Source organism: Epinephelus fuscoguttatus, linkage group LG18 (assembly GCF_011397635.1).
Source record: "Epinephelus fuscoguttatus linkage group LG18, E.fuscoguttatus.final_Chr_v1".
In the NCBI taxonomy this organism is placed as follows: domain Eukaryota; kingdom Metazoa; phylum Chordata; class Actinopteri; order Perciformes; family Serranidae; genus Epinephelus; species Epinephelus fuscoguttatus.
This window is the reverse complement of record NC_064769.1, coordinates 34,238,542-34,264,537: the sequence shown is the minus strand read 5'-3', so window position 1 is coordinate 34,264,537 and position 25,996 is coordinate 34,238,542. Positions and strand designations below refer to the sequence as shown.

At 41.8% G+C, this 25,996-nt stretch overlaps 1 protein-coding gene across 2 annotated transcripts; it reads left to right on the top strand.

The window, feature by feature from the left end:
• The first annotated feature begins 208 nt into the window (after positions 1-208).
• Positions 209-24,560, top strand: aebp1a (AE binding protein 1a). 2 transcript variants are annotated; one of them, XM_049604311.1, is made up of 21 exons: positions 209-831; positions 6,949-7,194; positions 7,301-7,354; positions 9,886-9,951; positions 10,315-10,386; positions 10,599-10,655; positions 10,762-10,821; positions 12,942-13,019; positions 13,296-13,405; positions 15,105-15,244; positions 15,491-15,575; positions 15,662-15,806; positions 16,795-16,874; positions 16,957-17,080; positions 17,717-17,913; positions 18,147-18,320; positions 18,414-18,539; positions 18,631-18,877; positions 20,795-20,934; positions 21,668-21,767; positions 23,556-24,560. In XM_049604311.1, exons 1-21 carry the CDS (start codon positions 585-587, stop codon positions 24,113-24,115), a joined length of 3,108 nt encoding a protein of 1,035 aa, XP_049460268.1. In that variant the 5' UTR covers positions 209-584; the 3' UTR covers positions 24,116-24,560. The 2 variants fall into 2 exon arrangements, with proteins under 2 accessions (XP_049460268.1, XP_049460267.1); XM_049604310.1 differs by having other exon boundaries at positions 210-831; positions 18,411-18,539.
• Positions 24,561-25,996: the final 1,436 nt, after the last annotated feature.

Here is a 25,996-nt window from a genome sequence, read left to right as displayed (position 1 = left end):
ACTCTGAGTCACTCTCTAGTCTCCTAGTCCCTCCATGAACAACTGCAAAACCAGAGTATAATGCCCTTCTTTAATTTTGTTTCCTTCCTTTCTCTTCTCCGTTTTAGGAATGTCACATGTGGCAGATGCTCCTCCCCTCTGCTTAGAGATGGGTGAGGGGAAAAGGGGGTGAAGGGCCATGAGGGAGAGATGTGACTGAGGAGTATGTGGGAGAGTATAGGAGGGAGGTGTGTGGCTCTGCTGCTGCTGCTGGAGAAAATCCACTCCAGACAGATGCATTTCCTCTGCTCCAGCACGACCGGGAGGCTGCTTTAAAACTTCCAGCCCACAACATTTTCTTCCTCTCTCCACGCTGACTCGCCACCAGAGAGGAGGAAGCTCTCTAGACCTCTGCAAGCTCATCCTTTTGTTCTCTGCATTTCTTTCATGTCTTGTGAGACTTCCTGAGGACCTCAAGAGAAGCTGAATCTCTGCATCTGCGGGTCAGATGTTAGTTACTGTGCGTGCAAAGTTGTTTTTACAGCTAGTTTAAGATTCTGGAGTACTTCTGGTCTGTCCCAGTCTGCAGAGTTTTTACCGGAGGAATGAGGGCTGAGGTGCTGGTCGTCTGGGTTGGTTTGACATTGTGCTGCGCTCTGGTCTGCGCTCAAGAAGATGTGGAGGAGAACAAACTCTCCAGAGGTGGGATTCAGGTGAGGGAAACACGAGGACTGGTCAAGAACAGGAGAAAGGGGGAGGAGGGGGACGCTGAAATGTCAGATGTGCCGGCTGAAGTGGTCGAAGAGAAGACAAAACCAAAGAAGAAGAAATCACCTGAGGAAATTGAGGCAGGTAAGAAGGAGCTGATACAGACATAAAGTCTGCTCTTCAGATGATGTTAACTGGGTTGAATTTAAGCATCCAAGGGAATAAATTTGCAGATTTTCTTGACCTTTCCTGGCCTCTGCTCTGCAGCCAAGACACTGAGAATACACAGACAGGAAAGACTACCATCAGTCTCTGAGGCAGGGAAACATTTGGTTTGAACTCTGTTATCTTGTGTCTCTGGCTCCAGCTTTCTGTCTGAACCCTTTGTCTCTAACTTCCACATGTAAAAGCCTTATGTGTTCTCCACATGATCCATAACAGCAGAAGGAGTTGGGGGGGTTTTGTTTTGCTGAAAGTGATTCAGAGATGACGGGGCAGAACCTTGCAGTTGGTGGTCTGACATTTTCTTGGCAGCCTGACCACACCGCTGTTAACATGACCTGCTCTGCTGTGCCAGGTCGAGAACACAACCATAAAAGTTTTAGAGGCTTGTTTTGTCCAGCAACATGATCAGAGAATGAGCTTTTACAGCGTCGAGTGGCGTCTGTGCCTCAATTATGTCTCAAGAAAAAGACACATCTGTGAGAAATACAAAGCCTGAGTAGCTGGAGAAATATTTCCACTACGATTTTCCATAAGTGAGCAGACAGGATTTATGAGACGGCCCACTTTCAGTAGCATCGATGCAAATGATGCTCTGAACTTTCCGCTGCATGAAGCAAAACCGCATGCCTTAGCAGCCAGAGCTTTTCATGTGTGGCTGATTTGAGTTACATAAAAGGCCATAATTAACTAAACCTGAGACCCAAAACAGTTTTTCATTTCTCTCAAAGCTTTGTTTATCCAGAGAAGACTTTGCTGAGCATGCAATATCTTTATCAGCCCTGTTTCACGGTCAAATTTACAAATCTCCAAGCCTAGAATTAAGGAATGAATGTTGTTATCTTGTGTTTACTCTGAGAAAATGTGCTGTATGCATGGCTGGAAAATGTGTAATTAGGTCTCTACAGCCTGGACCCAAACCTAAAAGTTCCCATTAAATCTAGACTGCAGGCAGGAACTTTTTTGAAGGTCGAAGAAGCCCCTTTTTATTCTGTCTCCACTGCCAAAACTAAGACCTATCATAGGTCTTAAAAATGCCGTTTTGAGGGGCTTTTTAAGCCCCTATTTCATAGTAGGTACTCTGCCAGCAAAAGAGGAACCTTTAGTGACATAAGTGTATGATGAGAACTCAAACACAGTCAATGGAGCACCGGTAACCGCCATTTTAAGGGAAAAAAGTAAGACAACAAGGATAAATGGACCAACAGTGAACTCCAGGCTTTAATGAGCATGTATGTTACAGGGGAAATGCAGCACAAGTTTGACTCGCCAAAGCGAAATAGGCATAGGCTGGCCTATATCACTTCAGCGTTCCATTTGTGGTGCGAATGCAAACTGAAAAACAACCCTTGAATGTGTTCTCACGGCAGCTCCCCAGTGAGAAGTTTCTCTGAGGGAGTCCCCAGAAGTGTTTGGTCCCAATACGCCTGATATGTTTGCCTGATATCAGACAGAACTGTCAACTTGTTATACTCCATGTTGGTGAAGATTCTCAGTCATCCAGGTCATGGTAATCGTAAGTGCTATATGGTAGGCGACTGGACTTGAGTTTCTTGAAGACGTGTCGCCTCTAATCCAAGAGGCTTCTTAAGTTCTAACGGACTGGTACGGAGTCACAGGCTTTAAACTCTGTGTGGGTGTGAACCCTTACAGAGTCATTGAGGTCACGTGAGTCGTTCACCCACCATCATGTGTAACTCATGATGGCACATTTTCATCTTCAGTCTGACAATGTGTCCACTTTAACTGGTTGCTGAGGGTAAGGGCGATTCAATTTTCTCTAACCAATCACTAGAAACCAACATGAATCTAGGAACATTTTACTACAAGTCCACAGTGATGCGTAGCCATGCCAACATATTGGTTTCATCAGGGTTTCAGGAGTGGAGCGGAATCAAGATAAAACCAACTATAATGTCAGGCAATACTGAGAAGACATGTCAATAAAGAACAGCCTTGATAGCAGCATTATCTTGTCTATAGCGCTTGTCATTCTGGTGCACAGCTTGGCAGCTCCATGGCGCTCATTGGATCAGTTGTTCTTCAAACAAGAAATGTCTTGTTCAAGAAACAATGCCAGAGAAATCAGTCAACACAATGGACTAGGCCGATTCAAAGGTCTGGACCCAGGCAAGACTTTATGCCCAGGGCCCCAAAAACCAACCAGTACTTCTTCAATCTCAGAACTCATCAGCTACCATCTTAAAGCCTCCAGGGGTGAGGGACATTATTTCGGGCTGAGACAGTGTAACCAGCAGACACCAGGGCAAAGACTTCTTCTTCCACACACCCATCATTTTGGTTAATCTCTATAAACAGATAACGGCATATGAATACAGATACAGTACATTAAAAAAAAAGCTAATATAAAGCTAAGTCATTGTCAGACAGAGCCATTGGGTTCGAAGACTGCATTCCAGCCAATGCGTTCTGCCTCCCTACACAGACTGTTAACGTGCCGTTCAAACATAACGACTCATGATACTTGGATAATGGAAACCAGAAACTTCTGATAGCGAATTCTTGTCCTGTCACCTACAAGCTCTACATTCGTATACAGACATCCAGCATAGTGGCTCAGGAGGTAGAGCGGGTCATGGTAAATGCGAAATGGACCGCACTTGTTGAGCGCTTTTCTAACCTTTCAGCTACTCAATGCGCTTTTACTCTTCATGTCACATTTACCCATTCACACATGGTCACACACTGGCGGCTGAGGCTACCATACATGGTGCCACCTGCTACTCAGTAACCATTCACATGCCCTCACACATCAATTGAACAGCCATTGGGAGCAATTTGGGGTTCAGTATCTTGCCCAAGGATACTTTGACATGCAGACTGGAGGAGCAGGGGATTGACTGCCGATCTTCCAATTACTGAATGACCCGCTCTACCTCTGAGCCACAGTTTTCCCGACTAATTAGAGGATCAGCGGCTCAATCCCCAGGTCCTGCAGTCTACATGTCGAAGTACCCTTGAGCAAGATACTGAACCTCAAATTGCTTGCGATGGCTGTTGCATTGGTGCAAGAGTGTGTGTGAATGGCTACTGAGTACCAGGTGGCACCTTGTACAGTAGCCTCGGCCACCAGTGTGTGACTATGTGTGAATGTGACTCAGTAGTGTTTAAGTGCTTTGAGTGGTCAGAAGACTAGCAAGATTCTATACAGGTGCATGTCTATCTGCCATTTAACACAGATTCACTCGGGACTTTTAATTCTAAATTTTTATGTACAAGAAAAATTGCACAGCCCACACCGGATCAATATCCTCTTTAGCATTTTCATTTACTTACATGTACTTCTGACATACATTTATTCTGTTTTATTTGTCGGTCAGTTAGTCTGTCCACCACTTTGGTCCAAAATGAGATATCTCAACATATACTGAGTGTTTTCTGATAGAATTTAGTTGTTAAAGATTTTATCACAGAGTCGACTACAAGACATGGCTGTGGTTTACCAAACACTAGACATGCAGTGAACCTGGGACTTTTGGTGCTAGCTGTGCCTATTTGGTAATCCTGCGTTGCTTGTATTTTACCATCACATCATTTTGCAAAGAAAGCATTTGACATAAAACCATAATTGTGTCTGAGAAACCAAAACAGGAAAAAGTTTTGTGGACCTCAGCATATAATACACATGTTGTACAATGCTGTTTCTGTGTACAGTCACAGAAAGAAAAGGTGACTGACAGTAATGAAAGGTGGCTGCAGTACAGCGGGGGTGAGTAATGGGTTGGCAGAGAGGGACTGTTGTGTTTAAGGACCAGCGGAACATCAGGAAACATGTCTAGCAGAAGAAAACAAGCCGCCCTCTGTGTCTGCGTTGGAGTCTGATGATGGTTGCATAACGAAGGTGGATTAAAAACCCTGAAGCCCGACGCTCTTTGAAGATCTCCCCCCTGTAATGTTCTACGTAGTTTAACATGAAACCAACTATTCTATACTTTTAAGTCCGTAAGAAGTTTCTCATCAGACAGTTGAGGAGGTGTAATGTGACGCTGAGGCTGATTGAAGGTTCTGAGATCGCCTCCATCCATCTGTTAGTGTGTCTGTTAACCTCATAGATCTTCAGAGGTTGGAAACTAAAGGCTGGGTTTGAAGGATATTTACTTTGCACAAACAATACATGCTGGATTTTTTCTCAGTGTTTGTGAACAAATGAATTTGATGAGTTAAGTGAACACTCAGCTCTTCATTTTCTCAAACAAGACTTGATCTCATGATTTCAAGTGTGCAAGTTAAAACTTGCAAACAGAACTAACCACTTCACTGTCTTGGCTGACACGCCCTTTCAGCGTCACATGGAGGTCGGGTACGGTTCTGTGGAGTGGCAGACCGGGGTGGCGGTTCCCATTTATAAAGGGGGGACCGGAGGGTGTGCTTCAATTACAGGGGTAACACACCGCTCAGCCTCCCAGGGAAAGTTTGGTCCAGGGTGCTGGAAAGGCGACTCCAACGAAGTGTCGAACCTTGGGGTTGGGAGTTGTTGCCCCAAGCGAGGGAGTTCAAGTATCTTGGGGTCTTGTTTGCTTATGCAGTGATGTGGGCGCTGTGCCAGACCGTCGTGGTCAAGAGCAAGCTGAGCCAGAAGGCAAAGCTTTCGTTTTACTGGTCCATCTATGTCCCAGCCCTCAACTATGGTCATGAGCTCTGGGTAATGACCGAAAGAATGAGGTCACGGATCAAGTGGCTGAAATTATTTTCCTCCGTGGGGTGGCTGGGCTCAGCCTTAGAGATAGGGTGAGTGGAGCCGCTGCTCCTTCATGTCGAAAGGGGTCAGTTGAGGTGGTTCGGGCATCTTATCAGGATGCCTCCTGGGCGCCTCCTGTTAGAGGTTTTTTGGGCACGTCCAACTGGTAGGAGGCCCTGGGGCAGACCTAGAACACGCTGGAGGGATTACCCATCTGATCTGACGTGGGAACGCCTTGGGGTCCCCCAGGAGGAACTGGAAAGCGTTGCTAGGAAGAGGACGTCTGGAATACTTTGCTCAGCCTGCGGTCCCTGTGACCTGCTTCGGATAAGTGGTTGAAAATAGATGGATGGGCTTTGATGGAGAGTGAGATGGCAAGATCGACATCACCCTCATGTCTGTATTAAGTAGAGAGCTGTGACTGGAAGCAGGGGAAACAGTTAGCCTGGCTCTGTCCAAAGTTAAAGAATGCACCAAATTGCACCCTCAAAGCTCACTTATTAACATGCAGAATCTTATTTATTTAACCATACATGAACAGAAAACAGGAACAATCTGTGTTGAAGTCTTTGGTTGAAATTTGATGCTTAGAACAAAAACATACATTTTTGAGGGGGATTTTTTACAGATAAAAATGTATGCGTGTGTTTGTGAAGTGCCGAGCATACGATTAGATAAATGAAACTTGGATTTGATGTAGTTTTTGCTGTTGTTAAAAGTGGTTCAATTTGTTTGCTGTCAACTATGGAGGCAAGAGAGAAAAACACACACAAATTCAACATAACATGACATCACTAACTGCTTCACAAATGGTCCATTTGTGGGTGAAGTATTCCTTTAATCAAACTGATTTAATTTTTGTCATTCTCCCAGGAGGTAAAAACACTCCTCTCACTCCGCCATCAAATCAAACTCTGTCTGCTCTTATGTAACGACTCCGTTATGTCTGTACAGTACTGACTGTCAAAGGAACACCTGTGGAGATTATTAGGCCTTGGCAGTGGTCTCCACTCTGAGTGCTTTCTTGTTTGGTGTCAGACCAAGACAAACCAATGAACTGGCCAAACTCTCCATCAGAACCAGGATCTGCTGCGTTTATGTGTTAGGGACGTCTGTCTGAGTTGTAACTTGTTTTATAGGTGCAGTGTGACGTTTGCTGCAAATGCGTCTGTACGAACATAAAAAGAAGAAAGACAGTAAAAGTTCACGCAGCAATGAAATGTTTAAAAAAGCTTCAAAGCAGCTTTATGTGCCATACTCTCTTTCAGAAACATACACACGCATTTTACACTGGCTTCAAATAACTGGTTGTTTTTCTCTTTTGACTCATCTCTCTGAAGCCAGAGCAAAGAAAGCAGCAGAGAAAGAAGCCAAAGCAAAGAAGCAGAAAGCCCCAAAACCCACTAAAAAGCCCAAAGCCCCAAAACCCACCAAAAAACCAAAAGCACCAAAACCCACAAAGAAGCCAAAGGCGCCCAAAGCCACCAAGAAACCGAAGGTGATGACCACAGTGCGGCCGGATACCAAGAATCCCTCTCTGGACGAGGAGGAGGAGAGGCTGCTGATTGAACTGGGCTGGGGCACACGTATGTACACAACATTATACTCATGGTTGCAACTTCTCTGTCTGTGTTTGGTCTGATGGGATGGTGGGATTACAGACCTTTTAACTCTGTAACTTGATCTTTGCAGTGATTCGACCTGCGACCCCAAAGGGATGGGAGGAGCCTGTCGAGCCGGGCCTGGGTGAGACTTTTCAACGGTCACTGAACCAGTTTTACTGCTCACTTAAAATATAAAGCTTTAGTCATAAAAGTTAGACGAGAGCAGGAACTTTATCACGGTTAAAACTCTAACGACGTGTTTCCATCAAACAAACAAATATTTCTAATATTCCTGAGATTCAAAGGGACTTATAGTACAAGTTGAGGTCATTTTAATTTGCTAAAGCATTCTCATTTTAAGCTACTTTATACTTCTACGACACTACATTTATTTGATAGCTTAAGTTATTTGCAGATTTAGATTTATAATACAAAATATAATCATAGAGAAATTATGATGTATTATTATAGATTAAAATAAAAGTAATTGATCCGCAGGGGGACATTCACAAGCTACCTAGCGGTATAGAAATTCATTAAAATGAGCACCACCTTCATCAGCTGCAAAATTAAAGTGATGACCATATTAAAGGGACAGTTTGGATTTTTTTTTTTTTTTGAAGTGGGGTTGCATAGTCAGTAGCCCCTTTTACACTGCCAGATTTTTGGCGAATGTTGGGGCGTTTTGCCGGCAAGCTGCGAGCATTTAGACACACAGAGCCGGATTGGCGAGTTGATCCGAAGTGTCCAATTTTCCGCCTTGTAGGGTAGTCAGAGCCCATTTAGTTTAAACAGACTGAGGCAACCTTCCGCAATGAGAGGGGCTGTTGATGACGCAGCACGTGCGGCCCACTGGCGGTGGATAAACAGGAAACAGCTGATAGCAGGAATTAGCAAGCAGCTAGTAGCAAGAGGGAAACACAAACCTGACAGACACTGTACAGATGAGCAACTGGGGAGACAAGGAATTGCGTGCCCTCCTTGCCCTCGCAAACGTAGAGGCCATTAACCGTCAGATGACGGGGACGGTGAAGGACGGGACGACTTAGGAGAGAATCACCGAAGGACTGACCAGCCGCGGCTTCCCTCCCACGTCACTGTTTACGTCACACGCTGAGCTACACATTTTGTTACTTGCTCACGCCCCCCATTGCCCCGAAAAAGGCACATTCTGTATAAACAAGAGTAGGCAGGCGATATTTTGCTGCACTCCCCGATTTTGTTTTTATGCTGCCAATGCTGAAAGAAGACTGATTGGGCTTTCCTGCAAATTTGCACAACTCCTGTTTAAAAAGGGCTAGTGTATTACATACAGTAGATGTCAGTCAGCACACCCCCAGTTTGGAGAAGCAGGCATAGGACCACATGAAAGCTTAGCAATTTACTGCTGTGGACGGGGGAAGCAGCAAAATGTGTTTTAACCACCTAAAAAATATCTGTATCAGTTTAAGTGTACGCTATATTTAGATTTTTTTCACTGCTTTTCTTGCTGTCAGACAGAGATTTTCAACAGTAAACTTAAGCTGTAACTATGCTCTCCTCAAAGCCAGACTCCACTGAGAAAAACAATAATTTAAAATTGCAGAACACAGAAGCTGCTGGCCTACTGCTGCCTCAATTAGTTAGTTTGTTTGTGTTACTGTGTGACTTTGGTGTTTTAAAGCAGCAGAACCCTCAGCTTGAAGAGAGACAGAGCAGGGTCCCCTTACCACATATATAGAATTGAGTTGCCTATCTAACTTTTCCGACAATAACATGTAGAGCAGCCTGAAGACCAATGAATACATACACCTTTATATGGTGCATACCAACTAAGCTATTAGAATAATAATTACTGACAGATTAATATATTTAACCTAACAGTAAACCTGTATCATACTGTAAATAAAATGGGTTGGATTTTTCAGACATATTTTAATCTTTGAAAAACAAAAAGAAAGAAAGAAATTATCAAACAATAATTTGACGGCCACCCTGCAGTAACTCTGAGGACCCCCAGTTGGGACTGCCGATGCCCTGTTGAAGACCCATGTTTTAAAGGGTTAGTTCGGATTCACCAAAATCACACAACACAAACAAATTAATGGATCGAGGCAGCGACAGACCAGCAGCTCCCGAGTTCTGCAAGCTAGAATGACTTATCAACGGAGTCTGGTGGCTTTGAAGAGAGCATAGCTTGGGAGCTAAAGCTGTTTACGACTTCCAAGGTAAAGAGGTGAAAATATTTTAAATATACCATAGACCGAAATTGATATTGATTTTTTTAGGTGGCTTAAATATGTTTTGCAGCTGCCGCCATACTCCAGCCTGCTTCTCCAAACTGGGGGCGTGCTGACTGACATCTACTGTAGCTAGAACACTGACCATGGATAAAAACCTCATAAACCCCCTATTCAAAAAATCTGAACTCCCTTTAATGTGTCAATGAATACAATCCAAAGATATACTGTAACATGTATTTCTTAAAATGGGCTATTCTGCCTTATGAGCACTTCTGGTACTGTATGTATATTTTGATGCTAAAACTTTTGTACTTTTTCTTAAATATTTCTTTGAAGCAGGACTTTCAGGACATTCTCTTACCAAAGTGCATTATATGCGTATGATGTCATCCTTACACAGATTTCAGTGAAAGCTATAAAACTAATGACTTCCTTGTCTCTTTTTATGCAGTAAAGAAGCCAACACCTCCAACAAAAACCCGCAGTGAGCTCGACGCCGACTACTGGGATGCCGGACGTACGTTTTTTTCATCAACATGCATTCATTCAGAGCCAAAAGTTTTATGAAGCCTTTTATGACGAAGCTTAAAGGGTTCCAGTGGGTTAGTAGGGCTGTGATATTTTATATAGAGAAGAACATGGAGGAACATGTTTAGTATTTAGATGTTTTCGACGGGCAAATAAAGAGACAGTCTACTGGGTAAAGACTATAATTTTAAAGGAGGGAATGCACAGTAGAATCTTTTTTTCCTGCGGCTCTATTTCCCCTGTAATGACAGTGGACTTCTGTGGTGATAAATGTGCTGCTGTGGAGTTTCTTGTTTGTTTGATGGGAGAGGTATTGCTGAAAAATGATTATAATACAGTATTTGCTGTGCAGGTGATATCAGGCCTGGTGGATACCCTGATAACAAGAAAGCCACGACTCCTGAGGTCATCATGTATATACCAGGTATTTTTTAATTCTTTGTATATGACGAGTTAAGAGATTAAAGTTTGTAAAAACACGCATGATGAATTTTGGTTTCATGTAAAGAGTCTCACAATTGTTTATTTATTTCAGATACTTTTTGTTTGCTTATGTGTACCTATATCTCCACACACTTCGAGGGGTCATCATGGATTAAAGAAAAGTCTATAATCATGTATGTGCTTCTGTTTCAGAGGAAACCACCGCCCCATATATCGGCCCCTGGTATGAAGAGTATGATTACGCCGACTGTACGTCCATTATTACGATAACTTCCCATCAATAACTTAATATGCTGCAGTTCTTGGTCGTAGCAGTGTGATGAGTTGTTCTGTGTCTCTGATTCTGTCTTTACAGTGGCTGCTAAGAAACAAGAAGAAGAGGAGGAGAGGGCCCGAAAAGAAAAGGCTGAAAAAGGTTTTTAATTTAAACTTTGACGGGAAGTTGTGTGGATTAATCCACTGCTGAAAATAGTCCTCATCAAATGCTACAAATTCTAAAACATGAACGCGTCACACAAGATTCAAGATGGCACCCAAGATTAGTGTCACCAATACAGTATCTGGCCAATTTCTCCCTTTCTGTTCTTGTTTTGATGTTGAGTAATGGCCCAAAGTGTTTTTATTATGATATATTTTTCATTATGATGTCAGAGTGAAGTTGACCTTTGACCTTTTGGATATAAAATGTCATATCCTCATCATTTTCTTCTATTATAGATAGGTGTGAAATTTTGTCATAATTAGTGTATGAATTCTTGAGTTACGGCCAAGGTCACAGTAATCTTGACTTTTGACAACCAAAATCTAATCAGTTCATCGTTGAGTCCAAGTTGATGTTTGTGCCAAATCCGAAGAAATTCCCCAAAAGTATTCCTGAGATATTGCATTCATAAAAATGAAACAGATGCAGGATCACACTGTCCTTGACCTGTGGCCACCAAACTCTAATCAGTTCATTGTTGGGTCCAAGTTGATGTTTGTGCCAAATTTGAAGAAACGCCCCACAGGCATTCCTGAAATATTGCATTCATGGGAATGAAACAGACACTGGGTCACAGTGACTTTGACCTTTGACTATTAAAATCCAATCCCTTCATCTTTGAGTACAAGTGGATGTTTGTGCCAAATTTGAAGGAATTCCCTACAGATCCCTTGAGATATTGCGTTCATCAGACTGATGGACAGACAACCAGAAAACATGATGCCTCCTGCTAGCTATTGCCGGTGCAGCGGCATAAAAATAATCCTACAAACAAGTTCTGTCTGTGAGTGAAAAGCTGGAAAAGGTCACAGACACCTTTGACCTTGGACCACCAAAATCAAATTAGTTCATTATCGAGTCCAAGTGGATATTTGTGCTAAATTTGAAGAAATTCCCTCAAGACATTCTTGAGATATCGCGTTCACAAGAATGAGATGGATCAGGTCACAGATACCTTGACCTTTGACCACCAAAATCCAAGTGGACGTTTGTGCCAAATTTAAGGAAATTCCCTCAAGGCCTTCATTAGATATCGTGTTCTCGAGAATGAGACAGACACAGGGTCACACTGACCTTGACCTTTGACCCCCCAGATCTAATCAGTTTATCCTTGAGTCCAAGTGGACATTTGTTTCAAATTTGAGGAATACCCTCGAGGCCTTCATGAGATATGGCGTTAATGATAGCGAGACGGACCAGATCACAGTGACCTTTAAACACTTAATTCTAATCAGTTCGTTCATCACTCCAGGTGGATGTTTGTGCCAAATTTGAAAAAAAAAAAACAAACTCTGAAGGCATTCCTGAGATATCGCATTCACAAGAATGCGACGAATGAATAAATAGATGGACAAATTAAAACATATTGCCCCTGGCTAAGGCTATCGCCGAGTCAGAGACATAAAAATGAAACTATATATTTGTGTTTTTAAAGATTTACGTCATAAGAACCAATGGGCTTGGAGCTGAGGACTACAGAAAGGAATTCACAAACTAATGAGAGACATACTCACATTTCATTGGTCTTGGTATTTTCACGAGTTTGCTGACGATATGAAAATTCTAAACCAGAGTTATTTTTATTCCAAATTCTTCAGTGGTTTGTTATTATTGGGAATGATAAGGAAAATAGAGAGGGATAAAATAGAGGGGCAAGGACGGATTTCTAATGGCTGCTTTGTTGTGGACTGTTACGTAAACCTCTGAGACCAGCTGTCTGATGTTATGATGATATCAAGAGGCAGGAGGGAGGCGGCTGAAAAGATCAGTTTGATAACTGCGTCTCAGTCTTACACACCATTTTGGTATTTCCTGTAAAATCAAATAAAACAGTTACAAAACTCCACTTTAAAGTCCAGAGTGTTTGCCAAGAACAGCGCTGAAGGTATTAGCTCACACAGACTGGACTGACCCATATTTTGGACAGGAAACATGAGGAATGTATGAGTGGAAATGAAGGTGCACTGTACAAGCACATATGGAAATATTTTGTGTATGGCTGGAGAGTGAATACATGTTTTGACACATGTTGTTTTCTCATTACACCTCTGAAGCTGAGCGGCTGAGGAAGAAGTGGGAGGAGGAGGAGGAGGAGAGACTGAGGCAGATCGCAATACCTGTTGAACCTAAAAGTAAGAGAACTGCTGAAGTTGTTTCTCAATTTTTAAATTCTGAAATTAAAGACTGTCTCACCATGGTGCAGCTGTAAATCCACTGAGCCTTTTGTTTAACGACTACTTTGTCTATAACAACATGTTCTACTGCGACACATTAAACAGAAAAAAGCTCCTGTCAGACTCGTTAGTGGCCGCTCTGCTGCCTCAAGAATGAAGCCAGTGAGTGTTTTGAATCAGAGTGTTTTTCTGGAACGTTAAACAAATCCTGTTTGTGTTTGCCTTTCCACTCAGAGTGTCCTCCTCTGGGCCTGGAGTCTCACCGGGTGGAGGACGACCAGCTGCTGGCTTCCTCTCAGTCTCACCACGGCTTCACGGCTCAGAGGGGACGACTGAACATGCAGGTAGACGTTCAACACAACTACTAAGAACTACTTTACTGGGAAAATGTCTACTCTCAAAGCAGTTATGTATGGAATGCCATTTAGGTCAATATTAAATAAATAAATACATAAATAATATAAATGCCTATGAAATAAATTCAAGAATACATAACTATGAATATATAAATGAGTCAGTATATTTCAAAAAATAATTATCATTAATCATAGCTTTATACCATAAATCCACTTTTATGAATTTCAGGGGACTTTTATTTAATAGTTTTACATTTATTTATTTTAGGGGACTTTTATTTTATTATTTCATATTTATTTATTTTAGGGGAATTTAATTTTGTATTCTAAATTTTTCTATTTTAGGGCACTTTTATTTCACAATTTCACATGTGTTTATTTATTTATTTATCCTGTCTTTTATTACACAATTATACATTTATTTATTTTAGGAGACTTTATTTCATCATTTTACATTTTTTTATTTTAAGGGAATATTATTTCAGATTTCCAAATGTACTTCTTACTTCTAGAGACTTTTATTTCATAATTCTACTTTTTTTTTTAATTTCAGGGGACTTTTATTTCAGAATTCTATATGTACATATTTTAGGGGACTTTTATTTTATTATTTCACATTTATTTATCTTAGAGGACTTGTAGTTTATTATTTCATATTTACTTATTTTAGGGGAATTTAATTTCGTATTCTAAATTTTTCTATTTTAGGGCATTTTTATTTCACAATTTCACATGTGTTTATTTATCCTGTCTTTTATTACACAATTATACATTTATTTATTTTAGGGGAATTTATTTCATCATTTTACATTTTTTTTATTTTAAGGGAATATTATTTCAGATTTCCAAATGTACTTCTTATTTCTAGAGACTTTTATTTCATAGTTCTATTTTTTGTTTTTTTAATTTCAGGGGACTTTTATTTTGTTATTTCATATTTATTTATTTTAGGGGACTTTTATTCCATATTCTAAATTTTTCTATTTTAGGGCACTTGTATTTGACAATTTCACATTTTAGGGGGCTTTTATTTTATGTCACAATTTCACATGTATGTATATATCCTGTCTTTCATTACACAATTATACATTTATTTATTTTAGGGGACTTTTATTTCATAATTACAAATTTATTTATTTTAGGGGACTTTTATTTCATAATTACAAATTTATTTATTTTAGGGGACTTTAATTTCATAATTCCGGGGGTCTGGTCTTAGACTGCACTGACTTTTTTTTTTTTTTTTGGTTTACTTTTTTTTTTTAGTTTACTGTTTGTCAGTCCACAAATGAGACAAGAATGAGCTGGTGTTGTTTGGGTGTTAATCTGTGAGATGACCACACCCCATTCATTTGAAAATAAGAAACAGAAATTGAAAAGTGAAATAAACGTGGAACATAAAATAAACATAGTGCTTTTAAAAAATTGTTCAGTTTTAAAATAAAAACATACAAACATTCATTTATTAATTGAATTGTATTGACTCATTAATATTTACATTTCTTTATATATATTTATTGCCTCATTTATGTATTGCAGGATTGATTTCATAGGCATATATTTATATATTTTTTTAGGTATTTTTTGTATTTATTGATATAATATTGAAATAAATGGCATTCCATAATTATCTGATGAAGAGTTTGGATGACAAACTGGGCCTAAGAAATGTTGTGTTTGGGTGCAGGGCACTGATGATGAGGAGGATCTGTACGGCGGTGCGTGGTGCGCAGAGCCAGAGGAGACTAACCACTGGTTTGAGGTGGATGCCCGGCGAGAGGTGGAGTTCACTGGGGTCATCACTCAGGGAAGAAACTCGGAGCAAATGTGAGTCTAAACTCCACCTCAGAACATGCACGCATTGATGTTACTGTGTTTTATTGTCTTAGCATTTTCTGTATGTGAGTGTCATTGGACTGTGGACGCCAATTACTGCTGGAAAACAGAGACAGTAGATTAAATACTTTCTTATAATTCTGACATCCCATATTTTTATTTTTCTTCTCCTGGCAGAAATGAGCTTCCATACAGATTAGTACAAATACAAACTTATAAATCTAATTTTCTTTCCAGAGAGGATTTTGTGTCGTCCTACTACGTGGCCTTCAGTAACGACAGCCGTGACTGGACTACACTGCATGACGGCTACGCTGAATGGGTGAGTGGAAATGAAATTAAAATATACAAATGAAGTGATAGCTGATCTTCAACGGAAAGACTTACACGTGTGATCCTCTCCTGCAGTTGTTCTACGGGAACGTGGACAGGGACACGCCGGTGATGAATCAGTTTGCTGCGCCCGTGGTGGCACGCTACATCCGCATCCTGCCTCAGAGCTGGAACGGCAGCTTGTGTCTCAGAGCTGAGATCCTGGCCTGTCAACTACCCAGTCAGTATCACACACAATAACATCACAACACCACTTGTCTGCTGTCTCAGGAGTAAACATCTCTTTAAGCCGCTGGGAATCTGAGTTTTCAGTGTTTCACAAGCTTTTCAAAGGTTTCATGACCTCATGAGTCACTGAGTTTTCTCATTCCTTACAGGAATATGTCATCCTGTTCTGGAAGAAAAAGAGTATTTCACAATACAAACTTCATAACCTCTGTGTTTAAACGTGTGTTACATTACTGAGTCACAGAAAACCTGCAAAGAGTTTCCACTATTTCCCAGTGGTAGAAAGAAACTAAGAACATTTACTCAGTTACTGTACTTAATACAGAGATGGAAACGTCAGCGGCTGGAGCTGGGCCAGTTTTTTTGGCCCAGTTCTGGGGCTTCATTCAACTAGAGTCGGGCAACCAGACTAAGCCCGACTTAATTCTTTCAGCATGCTGTGTTTAGACCGATGCTTGGACAGGTCATTTTTGATAACGCCCCAGTGACAGCAATGTCGGCAGCCATAATTAAGTCAGTTTATTTGGCCTGATTCTAGGACATCATTCATCCCGAGTCTTACGTAAGTCGGGCAACTGAATGCAGCCCAAGTTATTTCTTCCGTTGTGCCAAGTTTTGCCCGATGCTGGGCCAGGTCATGTTGGCTTCTAGGGAGGCACCATGTTGGGGTACTTCTACTTTACTTAAGTACTTTTATTTTCTGCTACTTAATACTTCTACTCCACTACATCTTAGAGGCAAATATAACGTATACATATACTTGATACCACAAATTATTTTGCAAATTAGCATTAAGCACAACTAACTAACAGGTTGGGTTGGATGAACTGTTGCCAGAGTCGACAACGCGGTATGGATAATTTTACCTTCCAAACTATAAACTGTCCATGTGAACGCCCGTAAACCACCCTTTTTTATTTTCTTTAGCAGTAAAATCTTCTCAGCAGCAGAAAATTTAGCCTACATGTTGTTTCTTTCAGGCAGCTACCAGAGTGAGAATGAGGTCAGCTCCTCAGACGACCTGGACTTCAGACACCACAACTACAAGGAGATGAGACAGGTCTGTTTTCAAGTCCCATTAATCAAAAATAAAATGCCTTACTAACTGCACAAACGATATCACAGATTTGAATCTCTTCCAGATGATGAAGGTGATAAATGAAGAGTGTCCCAACATCACCAGGATCTACAACATTGGTAAAAGCTCTCAGGGCCTGAAGATGTACGCCATGGAGATCTCTGACAACCCCGGAGAGCACGAGACAGGTATGAGACACAAATGCGTTCACCCCAAAATAAAAAATACAAATTTTTTTTTCTGTTACCTGTAGCACTATCTATCAGTCTAGATTGTTTTGGCATGAGCTGTTGAGTGTTGGAGACACTGGCCAAAGAGATGTCTGCCTCCTCTTCAGTATAATGACACTAGATGGTTCTCAACTTGTAGCGCCCAAAGTGCCAATAAAAATATATTTGAAAAACTCAGCAGCAATGTCTCTTTCCAGAAATCATGACCCAGTTACTCAAGATAATCCACAGACCTTGTTGTGATCAGATCATGTAAGAACTACTTTCCTTCTACCAAACCGCACCTATCAACCATATTACCACGCCGAAGGAAGCGTGCATCTACTCCTTACCTAGCATCACTGAGCTAGCTAACATTACAGCTGTTTACATCTCATGCTGTCATGAGCACAAGCCTCTTGTCCATGAGTAGATGCACACTTCCTTCTGTGCTGTAAGATGGTTGATGGGTGTAATTTGGTAGAAAGAAAATAGTTCCTACATGAAACTACTCACAACAAGGTCTGTGGGTAATCTTGAGTAACCGGGGTATAAAGCCACCTGTCTTGGTGTTAATAAAACCGGGTGCTCTCCTTTTGTTCCTTTTGTCATTAGGTGAGCCTGAATTTCGGTACACGGCCGGTCTCCACGGTAACGAGGCGCTAGGTCGAGAGCTTCTCCTCCTGCTGATGCAGTTTCTGTGCAAAGAGTACAATGACGAGAACCCCAGAGTGCGCCGCCTGGTGGACGGAGTGAGAATACACCTGGTGCCTTCACTCAACCCTGATGCTTACGAGCTGGCGTTTGAGATGGTACGATGGAACATACATTCACTGTTAGTGTAACTTCAGTGCCTTGGGGTGAGACACTGGTAGCCTCAGTCAGTGGCGGACTCAGGCTGTCCGAGGGGCAGGGGCAGAATGTTTTCTAGTACGTAGGGCACGTTTCTTCCACTGGAAGGGCATCCAAGGAGTATTTATTTACTTCTGCTTAAGTGCACATATGTACTTTGAGACCTAATTTGGGCCTCCCTTTTGTCCTCCAGGGCTCCGAGATGGGGAACTGGGCTCTGGGCCACTGGACCGAAGAAGGTTACGACATTTTCCAGAACTTCCCAGACCTCAACAGCATCCTGTGGGGAGCCGAGGACAGAGGCTGGGTCCCTCGTATCGTGCCCAATCATCACATCCCACTCCCGGAAAACTTTCTCAATAGCTCTGTGAGTTTGTTCACAATGCCACCAAGGGCCGCGTTGAATCTACACGATGTGCTGAAGCTCAAATGTTTTTCTGCTTCTTGCCTTATTTAGCAGCTTGGTACTGAGACAAAAGCCATCATTGCCTGGATGGAGCGCAACCCATTTGTTCTGGGAGCTAATTTGCAAGGAGGAGAAAAACTGGTCGCGTATCCTTTTGACATGCAGCGACCACCAATTTCTGTAAGTCAATTTTACATAGAAGAACTAAATAAACATAAAGATCACCTCAGCAGCCATTTAATAACACCGTATCCCTTTGATGATGTCAAAGATGACCGACAGCCGGCGCTGGAGAGGTAACTCTGAGATGAACGAGGAGACGTGGGCTCGCATCCAGCGGCAGAATGAGGGATCTCTGAGGGAGACTCCTGATGACGCCATGTTCAGATGGTTGGCGATGTCTTACGCCCACAGTCATCTGACCATGACGGAGACTTACCGAGGCTCCTGCCATGGCGATGATATCACTGCGGCACAGGGCATCATCAACAGAGCCAGCTGGAATCCAGTAGTGGGCAGTAAGTGTTGACACAGAGGGTATCATCTTTACCTCTGCTGGTATCCATGGACGGATTAATTTGTTTGGGGTCCTCATCAAGTACAGTTCACAAAGCAAACCAAGCTATGGATGGCAGCTTCATTATATCTTACTCTGAGATCAGCCAACCAGTACTCCCACACAGGACATCTATGAACTGGTTTTCTTTGCCAGTTAAGGATCGAATGTACCCAAAACTGAACACAGACGTGCAAGCAGTTCTTTTTATGTGACAGTTGGTGTCTGCATACATGAATGTGTATGCACATGTTCATCAGCGCAATTTATGTCACTCTAAAGTATAATTTGGGCTTTATCTTGATACACTACTATTTATGTACACCATGCGAGCCTTCTATTAACTAGAATAATTAGGGTTTAAAACTAGAGTTTAGGCCCCTCTACAAGACAAAGCTAGCCTGACATTGCCGGACCAAATCGCAAATGTCACATAGTCTGGAACCGCTCCGTTTGTTTAAGATTTCCAAGCAGCGTTCTTGGCAGCTGTAGACCAAATTGCCTCTGGACACAGCTGGATAGACCAACAACCAATCAGAGCAACGAAGTGTGACATAGCACTGAGCGACAAACAAATGTAAACAGACTACAGCATGCAGAGATGAGCTATGATGGTATAGCTCCAATATGTCCTTGAACAAGTGTTGCCATTTTTGCCAATAGAATTTAAAAACGGTACTTCAACAGAAAGTTCCACATCAACTGCAGCCATCTTGTTTCCCAAAATGCCTCAACAGCACTCCTCCTTACCGAGCTAGGTTTGTGCTCACCATAGTGTCCCCAGCTCAAGGGTGCACAAGCCAAAAATGACATCATTATGCATTTTGCGTAAAGCGCAAAGGCTCCACAAGTTGACGGTCATCCTCTCGAATCCACTCCATATGAGATAAATGGTTGTGATTGGCCTAAAACAGGCGAGGACAGGTGAAAATCAGTCTGAACGGGAGGAAGTCCAGATGCATCTGCCTGAGCAAATCAAACAAGAGCTTGCAGAGTTGTCTGGTTCCCAGACTAAGACAAGGCCACAAGACTACATAATAATGAAGGACCAAGACATTGTGTTTAAGTGCTGCAATTTCCCAAAAGAAATGTGCAAATATTCAAACCACCAAAAAGCAACAAACCCACAGTAACTACAGAGCTTTTTTGGGGCAACTACCAGCTCTGCCCAGTTGGTAATCCAAACTTAATGGTATCCAAAGTGTATATAACCAGCTGCCAAGACTTCTGTTGCCAACTCAATCCAATGGAAATTAATGAAACATGAGACATGTGTGGGTCTCCAAAACTCAATAGCAAGACGTCTTTCCAGAAACTGTTTTCTGGCTACTCTGAATAAACCAAAAATCTCATAGTTCCTACCCTCAACAATAAAAATTTCCCAATTAGAAAGTGCATTTAGTAGAGTGCAGATCTCCGCCAGGCACACATGTTCCAGCTGCAACGTGGCTGCCAGTGCTGATCTCGTCCACTCTAGACAATACACGCATTGGAATTGTCCTTCCTGGCTGCCTTTCAGTCAAGATGGCAGCACAGATAACCAAAACAAGAATTTGTTTTCATCTTGTATGCTGCCTAACGTTAATGGGTCATAACATATCAGGTATGGAATTAATCAGCAGATACACCGGTTGAAAATGTGACCAAACTTTTTTATGGATGTCAGTTTTTGAGCCACAGAGAAGGCAGAAATGTGGCCTATAAGTGACCAAGTAAGGCTTGATTTTAGCCAAGCCGATTGCCGAAAATGCCTGTCATCTTTAGAAACCACAGCATTGCTTTAGACATGTTGCTGTTGGGTTTGCCAAATGTACTGATGCACTAAAATACCATTTACCTCGCTTATCAAACCCTCCTCTGACGCTTTCCTCTCTCACAGGTATGAATGACTTCAGCTACCTGCACACCAACTGCTTTGAGCTGTCCATCTTCCTGGGCTGTGACAAGTTTCCCCATGAGAGTGAGCTGCCTCTGGAGTGGGAGAACAACCGCGAGGCTCTGTTGTCCTTCATGGAACAAGTGAGAAATGAACTGATAAGTATAAGCTTAACCCAAAATCTTTTGAACATCAATTCAGGGAGGTAGAGCCGGTCATCCTTCAATCACAAGGTGGCAGTTTGATCCATGGATCCCTCTGTCCACATGTCAGAGTTTCCTTGAGCAAGACAATGAACCTTGGGTTGCATGGCAGCTCCACATTGAATGAGAGGCAAATGTAAAGTGCTTTGTCTGGTAAGGTAGAGATGCTCTATGTACTATTTGTTGTGGCAACAAATAAAACAGTTGTCACTGTGAGAATTTTCCAGAGTTGTATTATCCAGCCTCATAGTATCATAATCCTTAGTGCAACGTTGTGGCATTTGATGAACTCTTAAACTCATGGATCTGTTACTAGAACCGGCTTTGCTGGTTGCATTTCAGTGTCTCACGTGCCCTCACCAACGCCACCTGTCAGTATGAGCGCTTTTAGATGGATCATCACTGAAGGCCACATGTAGGACTGAACATTAATGACACTGGCGTCATCTGGTGGAAGAAGCAGATCTGAACCAGACATACAGTTTAATAAACTAAAAGCAATGCATAGACTGAACCAATTCACACTGGATTGTTTTATTTTTCTACACACAAAAATTAATTTGAAAGACAATCACATAAATTTCTACTTCAGTCTTGTCTACAGCTGCTGTGTCCCGCTGAAGCTAATATAGACTGTACTGTCATTGGAACTGACGTGCTGTTTCCTGTGCAGGTAAATCGAGGGATAAAGGGTGTCGTGAGAGACGTGGAGGGAAATCCACTGTCTAATGCCACCATATCTGTGGAGGGAATACGGCATGATGTCAGAACTGGTATGTTGGTTACAATATCAAAGATACTTTGCATGATATGTATTACAAGTGTACGTCATTATCCGTCTCTGTATCTGTATCTGTATTCGAGTAGAATACTATCTCAGCTCTCTGAAGTAGTCCTGGGACTAGACTGTCATTTCACTGCTGTGTGTGTTAATTCTTATGCTTATATTTTTTCGATGTCTTTGTTTATCTATGTTTTTGTTTGCATTGTGTAATAAGCTATTAGGTGCCTAAATTTCCCTCTGGATGAAAAAGTATCTATCGTTTTAGTGCTATAAGACAGGAGTAGCTGTGGTTTATACCAGAAGTCATGTTAAATTGTTTTTTTTATCCTAATATTCAATGACAATGCATTAGCTGAAGCTAGACATCTTATATGCATCACACTTGACTATTTTTTTGTGGCAATGTTGTATGTATCGTCCCTGTTAAATAAACATTAAATGAACAAATAAATTTATTGTGCCTTCAAAGCATTAAATTGATATAATAATAGCATGTAATTAACTCTGAAATATATTTAGGCATCCTTATATTTTACTTTTTACTTTAAATACAAATATATAAATGGTTCAGTATAGTTTAGTAAATAAATAAAAGGGTTTTTATTTATTTTATTTTTTTCAGGGGACTTTCATCTGCTAATGCCACATTTATTTCCCCATGTTTAAACAACCACAAAATACTTGGTAGGGTGTCGGTGGACACTAGGCTCATTAAGGCTTCCTTTACATACGAAAATAGATTCATCTGTTTCAATTATTTTAAATGTCACTGCCCTCATACGTCCATGCTTCCTTAATGACAGCATAGATACAGCCAATAGGTGGCACTAGAGGACAAAGTCAAAAGTTTCAGACAACAACAAACGATGCGACGGTGAAGGAGGTCGTAATAACGTACCTTTTAACGGAGGCAGCAATGTAGATGGGGATGTTCTGTGAGGCCATTCTTATATATTGAGGCATGTTGACTGAGAATTTTTTTCACCAAACATTCATTCCGCCGTTTTTAAAATGTCTCCATCGTTTCTCATGGTTATGTCTTGCTTGAACTACGCCTACACTGCCCCAGCGACCCCCAGCGGTACTGCTACGTTTCGTCTTTACCCGTACGCTTTCAGAAAACGTCCACAAATACAAACAGAATCAACAGACAAAAGGCTCCATCCATCTATGAATATGCAACACTGAACATAAATGATCCAAAATTATATGAATCAATTTCAAGAAACATAATGCACAATCATTTCAAATCTTTTTCCTGAATGATAATGAGCAACTTTAGGTAGCATAAATATCTGTTTCCATTGCATTATTATTATTATTAAAGATATTTTTTGGGCCATTTTGCCTTTAATGGACAGGACAGGTAAGTGTGAAGGGGGGGGGGGATGACATGCAGCAAAGGGCCACAGGCTGGATTCGAACCCGGGCCGCTGCGGCAACAGCCTCGTACATGGGGCACCTGCTCTACCACTAAGCCACCGACGCCCCTCCATTGCATTATTTGATCACCGCACAGAAGGAAGCGCACATCTACTCATGGCCGAGAGGGTCGTGCTCGTGACAGCATCAGATGTTAACATTAATGATGTCCTCCTCGGCTGAGCTGTAAGATTAGCTAGCTCAGTGGTGCTAGGTTAGCTAGCAGTGGCTAACATATTCAGATTTGGGTACATCTCTAATGTTTATATTTCAGAAAACAATCATGGCTTTTTTGTTCAGTTTTTGCATGTTGAAACAATCTCAGGTCCTAACCATTAACCTCCTCCCATTCTAGCTTCAGGTGGTGACTACTGGCGGCTGTTGAATCCCGGAGAGTACAGAGTGACAGCCAAATCTGACGGCTACACCCCTCAGACCAGACTATGCATGGTGGGCTACGACTCTGGAGCCACTTCCTGCAGCTTCACCTTAGCCAAATCCAACTGGGACCGCATCAAACAAATCATGGCGCTCAATGGGAAGAGGCCCATCCGACTGGTCCCCAAAGTGGTGAAAACAACTCCAGCCACCATCCCTGAGGTGACCACCGTCTACAATCACGCCAGAGCCCAGAGAGCGGAGCGACTCAGGCGGCTCAGGATCATGCGTTTACGCCGACTGCGTCAGCAGAGATTACGAGGCGGGCTCAGGACCACTCCTACTACAACAACCACAACAACCACAACAACCACAACAACAACAGTCCCCACAACAACACCCGAAACAGAGAAAACCACCTCCTGGTATGACTCCTGGTTTCCAGTGGACAGTTGGATGACAGAGAACCCGTTCGACAGCGTCATCTTTGAGTCGGCGCCCACACAGGACTATCCCTTCGAGTTCACCATTGATTGATTACCACATTCTGTGACATCACCTCTATGTAAGACCTTACTAACCACTTCAGTTTGCTGCAACATCACAGCTTTAACAATCACACCACACAAAGGTTGTTAAATATTTAGACCTCAGAACGTCTTTGGGTAAAGATTGTGAGAGAAATAAATGTGACTTTAAAGGAATGTCCATAAGATAAGTGTTTTTGGAAGATTCTTCACAGAGAATTGATCTGAAATAGAAAGCTTCTGCCGAGCAGAGACGATACCGCACAACTTTAATTCAAAAAACAGTATACAGCATGGAGCAACACCAGCGGGATATGATTAGGTACCTCTCCATTAGAAATATATGTATATCTTTATGTTTCTTTAATGGCTTTACAGTGTGATTTCTGGCCTCAGTTAAACTGATTTAATGTACTGCTGAATGCATTTGATTAAAATGAAGTTATTTTCTAAAATATCTTAGTCTGTGTATTATTCAGTGGATCGCATATTGACTTAAAGCTCCAGTGTGGAGGGCTTAGGGGGACATATTGTCAGAGAAGGAATATTATATAGTCAGTATATTTTCTTTAATGAATAATCACCAGAAAATAACAATTGTTCTGCTTTTGTAACCTTAGAATGAGCCATTAATATCCACATAGTGAACAAGTCCTCGTCCATGAAGATCACCATGTTGCAACCGGGCCCCCAATTTTTCCCAGTGGCCACTCGCGGTACTGCAGCAGAAAAAATCCAAAAGCATTTTCCCTATAGACCACCATTGTAAAAGACACGTCTGTAAAACTGTTGACAGGACACCTTGAACTGAAAACAAGGTGAATTATTATGAATCTTTACTGTGATTTTTTGAGCAACAGGTTTATGTTTGTAAAGCTTTACTCAAGCCAAGAAAGCCGATTAAAAAATCCATGACGCTTTCAAAATGTAAAGTCTATGAGAAACACTACTGTGCATATTCAGTGGGCCGCTTTCTGTGGAAGCAAACCCAGAAGCTAGGAAACTTTTTTGGCTTATGCGCCAGGTGAGCAACTCCATTGGAATAAATAGGTGCCGTCTTGGCATCTGGTATCGAGTTATAGTTAAAGGGATAGTGCACCCAAAAATGAAAATTCAGTCATTATCTACTCACCCATATGCCGAGGGAGGCTCAGGTGAAGTTTAAGAGTCCTCACATCACTTCTGGAGATCCAAGGGGAGAGGGGGTAGCAACAAAACTCCACCTAATGGAGGCTGACGGCGCCCCAGATTCAAACGTGCAAAAAACACATAACTGAAACCACAAAATATCTCCATACTGCTCGTCCATAGTGATCCAAGTGTCCTGAAGCCCCGACATAAAAAGTTGTCTGGAAAAACGTCATTTAAATTCTGTTTTTAGCCTCATAGTAGCCTGTAGCTCTAACTGCCTCTGTGTACACATGTGAACACACATGAAGGCAGTGCCCATGTCTCACAGTCTCGCGCAAGCGCACACACCTGAGCACAGAGCACAGAGAGGCAGTAAGAGCTAAAGACTACAGTGAGGCTAAAAACAGAATTTAAATGACGTTTTTCCAAACAACTTTTTATGTCAGGGCTTCAGGACACTTGGATCACTACGGACGAGCAGTATGGAGATATTTTGTGGTTTCAATTATGTGTTTTTTGGACGTTTGAATCTGGGGCGCCGTCAGCCTCCATTAGGTGGAGTTGTGCTGCTACCCACTCCCTCCTTGAATCTCTGCAAGTGATGTGAGGACTAAAATTTCACCTGAGCCTCCCTCGGCATATGGGTGAGTAGATAATGGGTGAATTTTCATTTTTGGGTGCACTATCCCTTTAAAATCTATGGTTGCAATGCCATGTCTCTACAATAGCCCACAATGGACAAACTAAACATCGGCTCCAG

Excerpts from the sequence above, each read along its gene's own strand:
- aebp1a (XM_049604310.1), top strand. The coding sequence starts at position 585 with ATGAGGGCTGAGGTGCTGGTCGTCTGGGTTGGTTTGACATTGTGCTGC. Across the intron at positions 10,822-12,941 it reads AAAAGAAAAGGCTGAAAAAG|CTGAGCGGCTGAGGAAGAAG; the intron begins GTTTTTAATTTA and ends ACACCTCTGAAG. Across the intron at positions 15,245-15,490 it reads GGAAGAAACTCGGAGCAAAT|AGAGGATTTTGTGTCGTCCT; the intron begins GTGAGTCTAAAC and ends TTTTCTTTCCAG.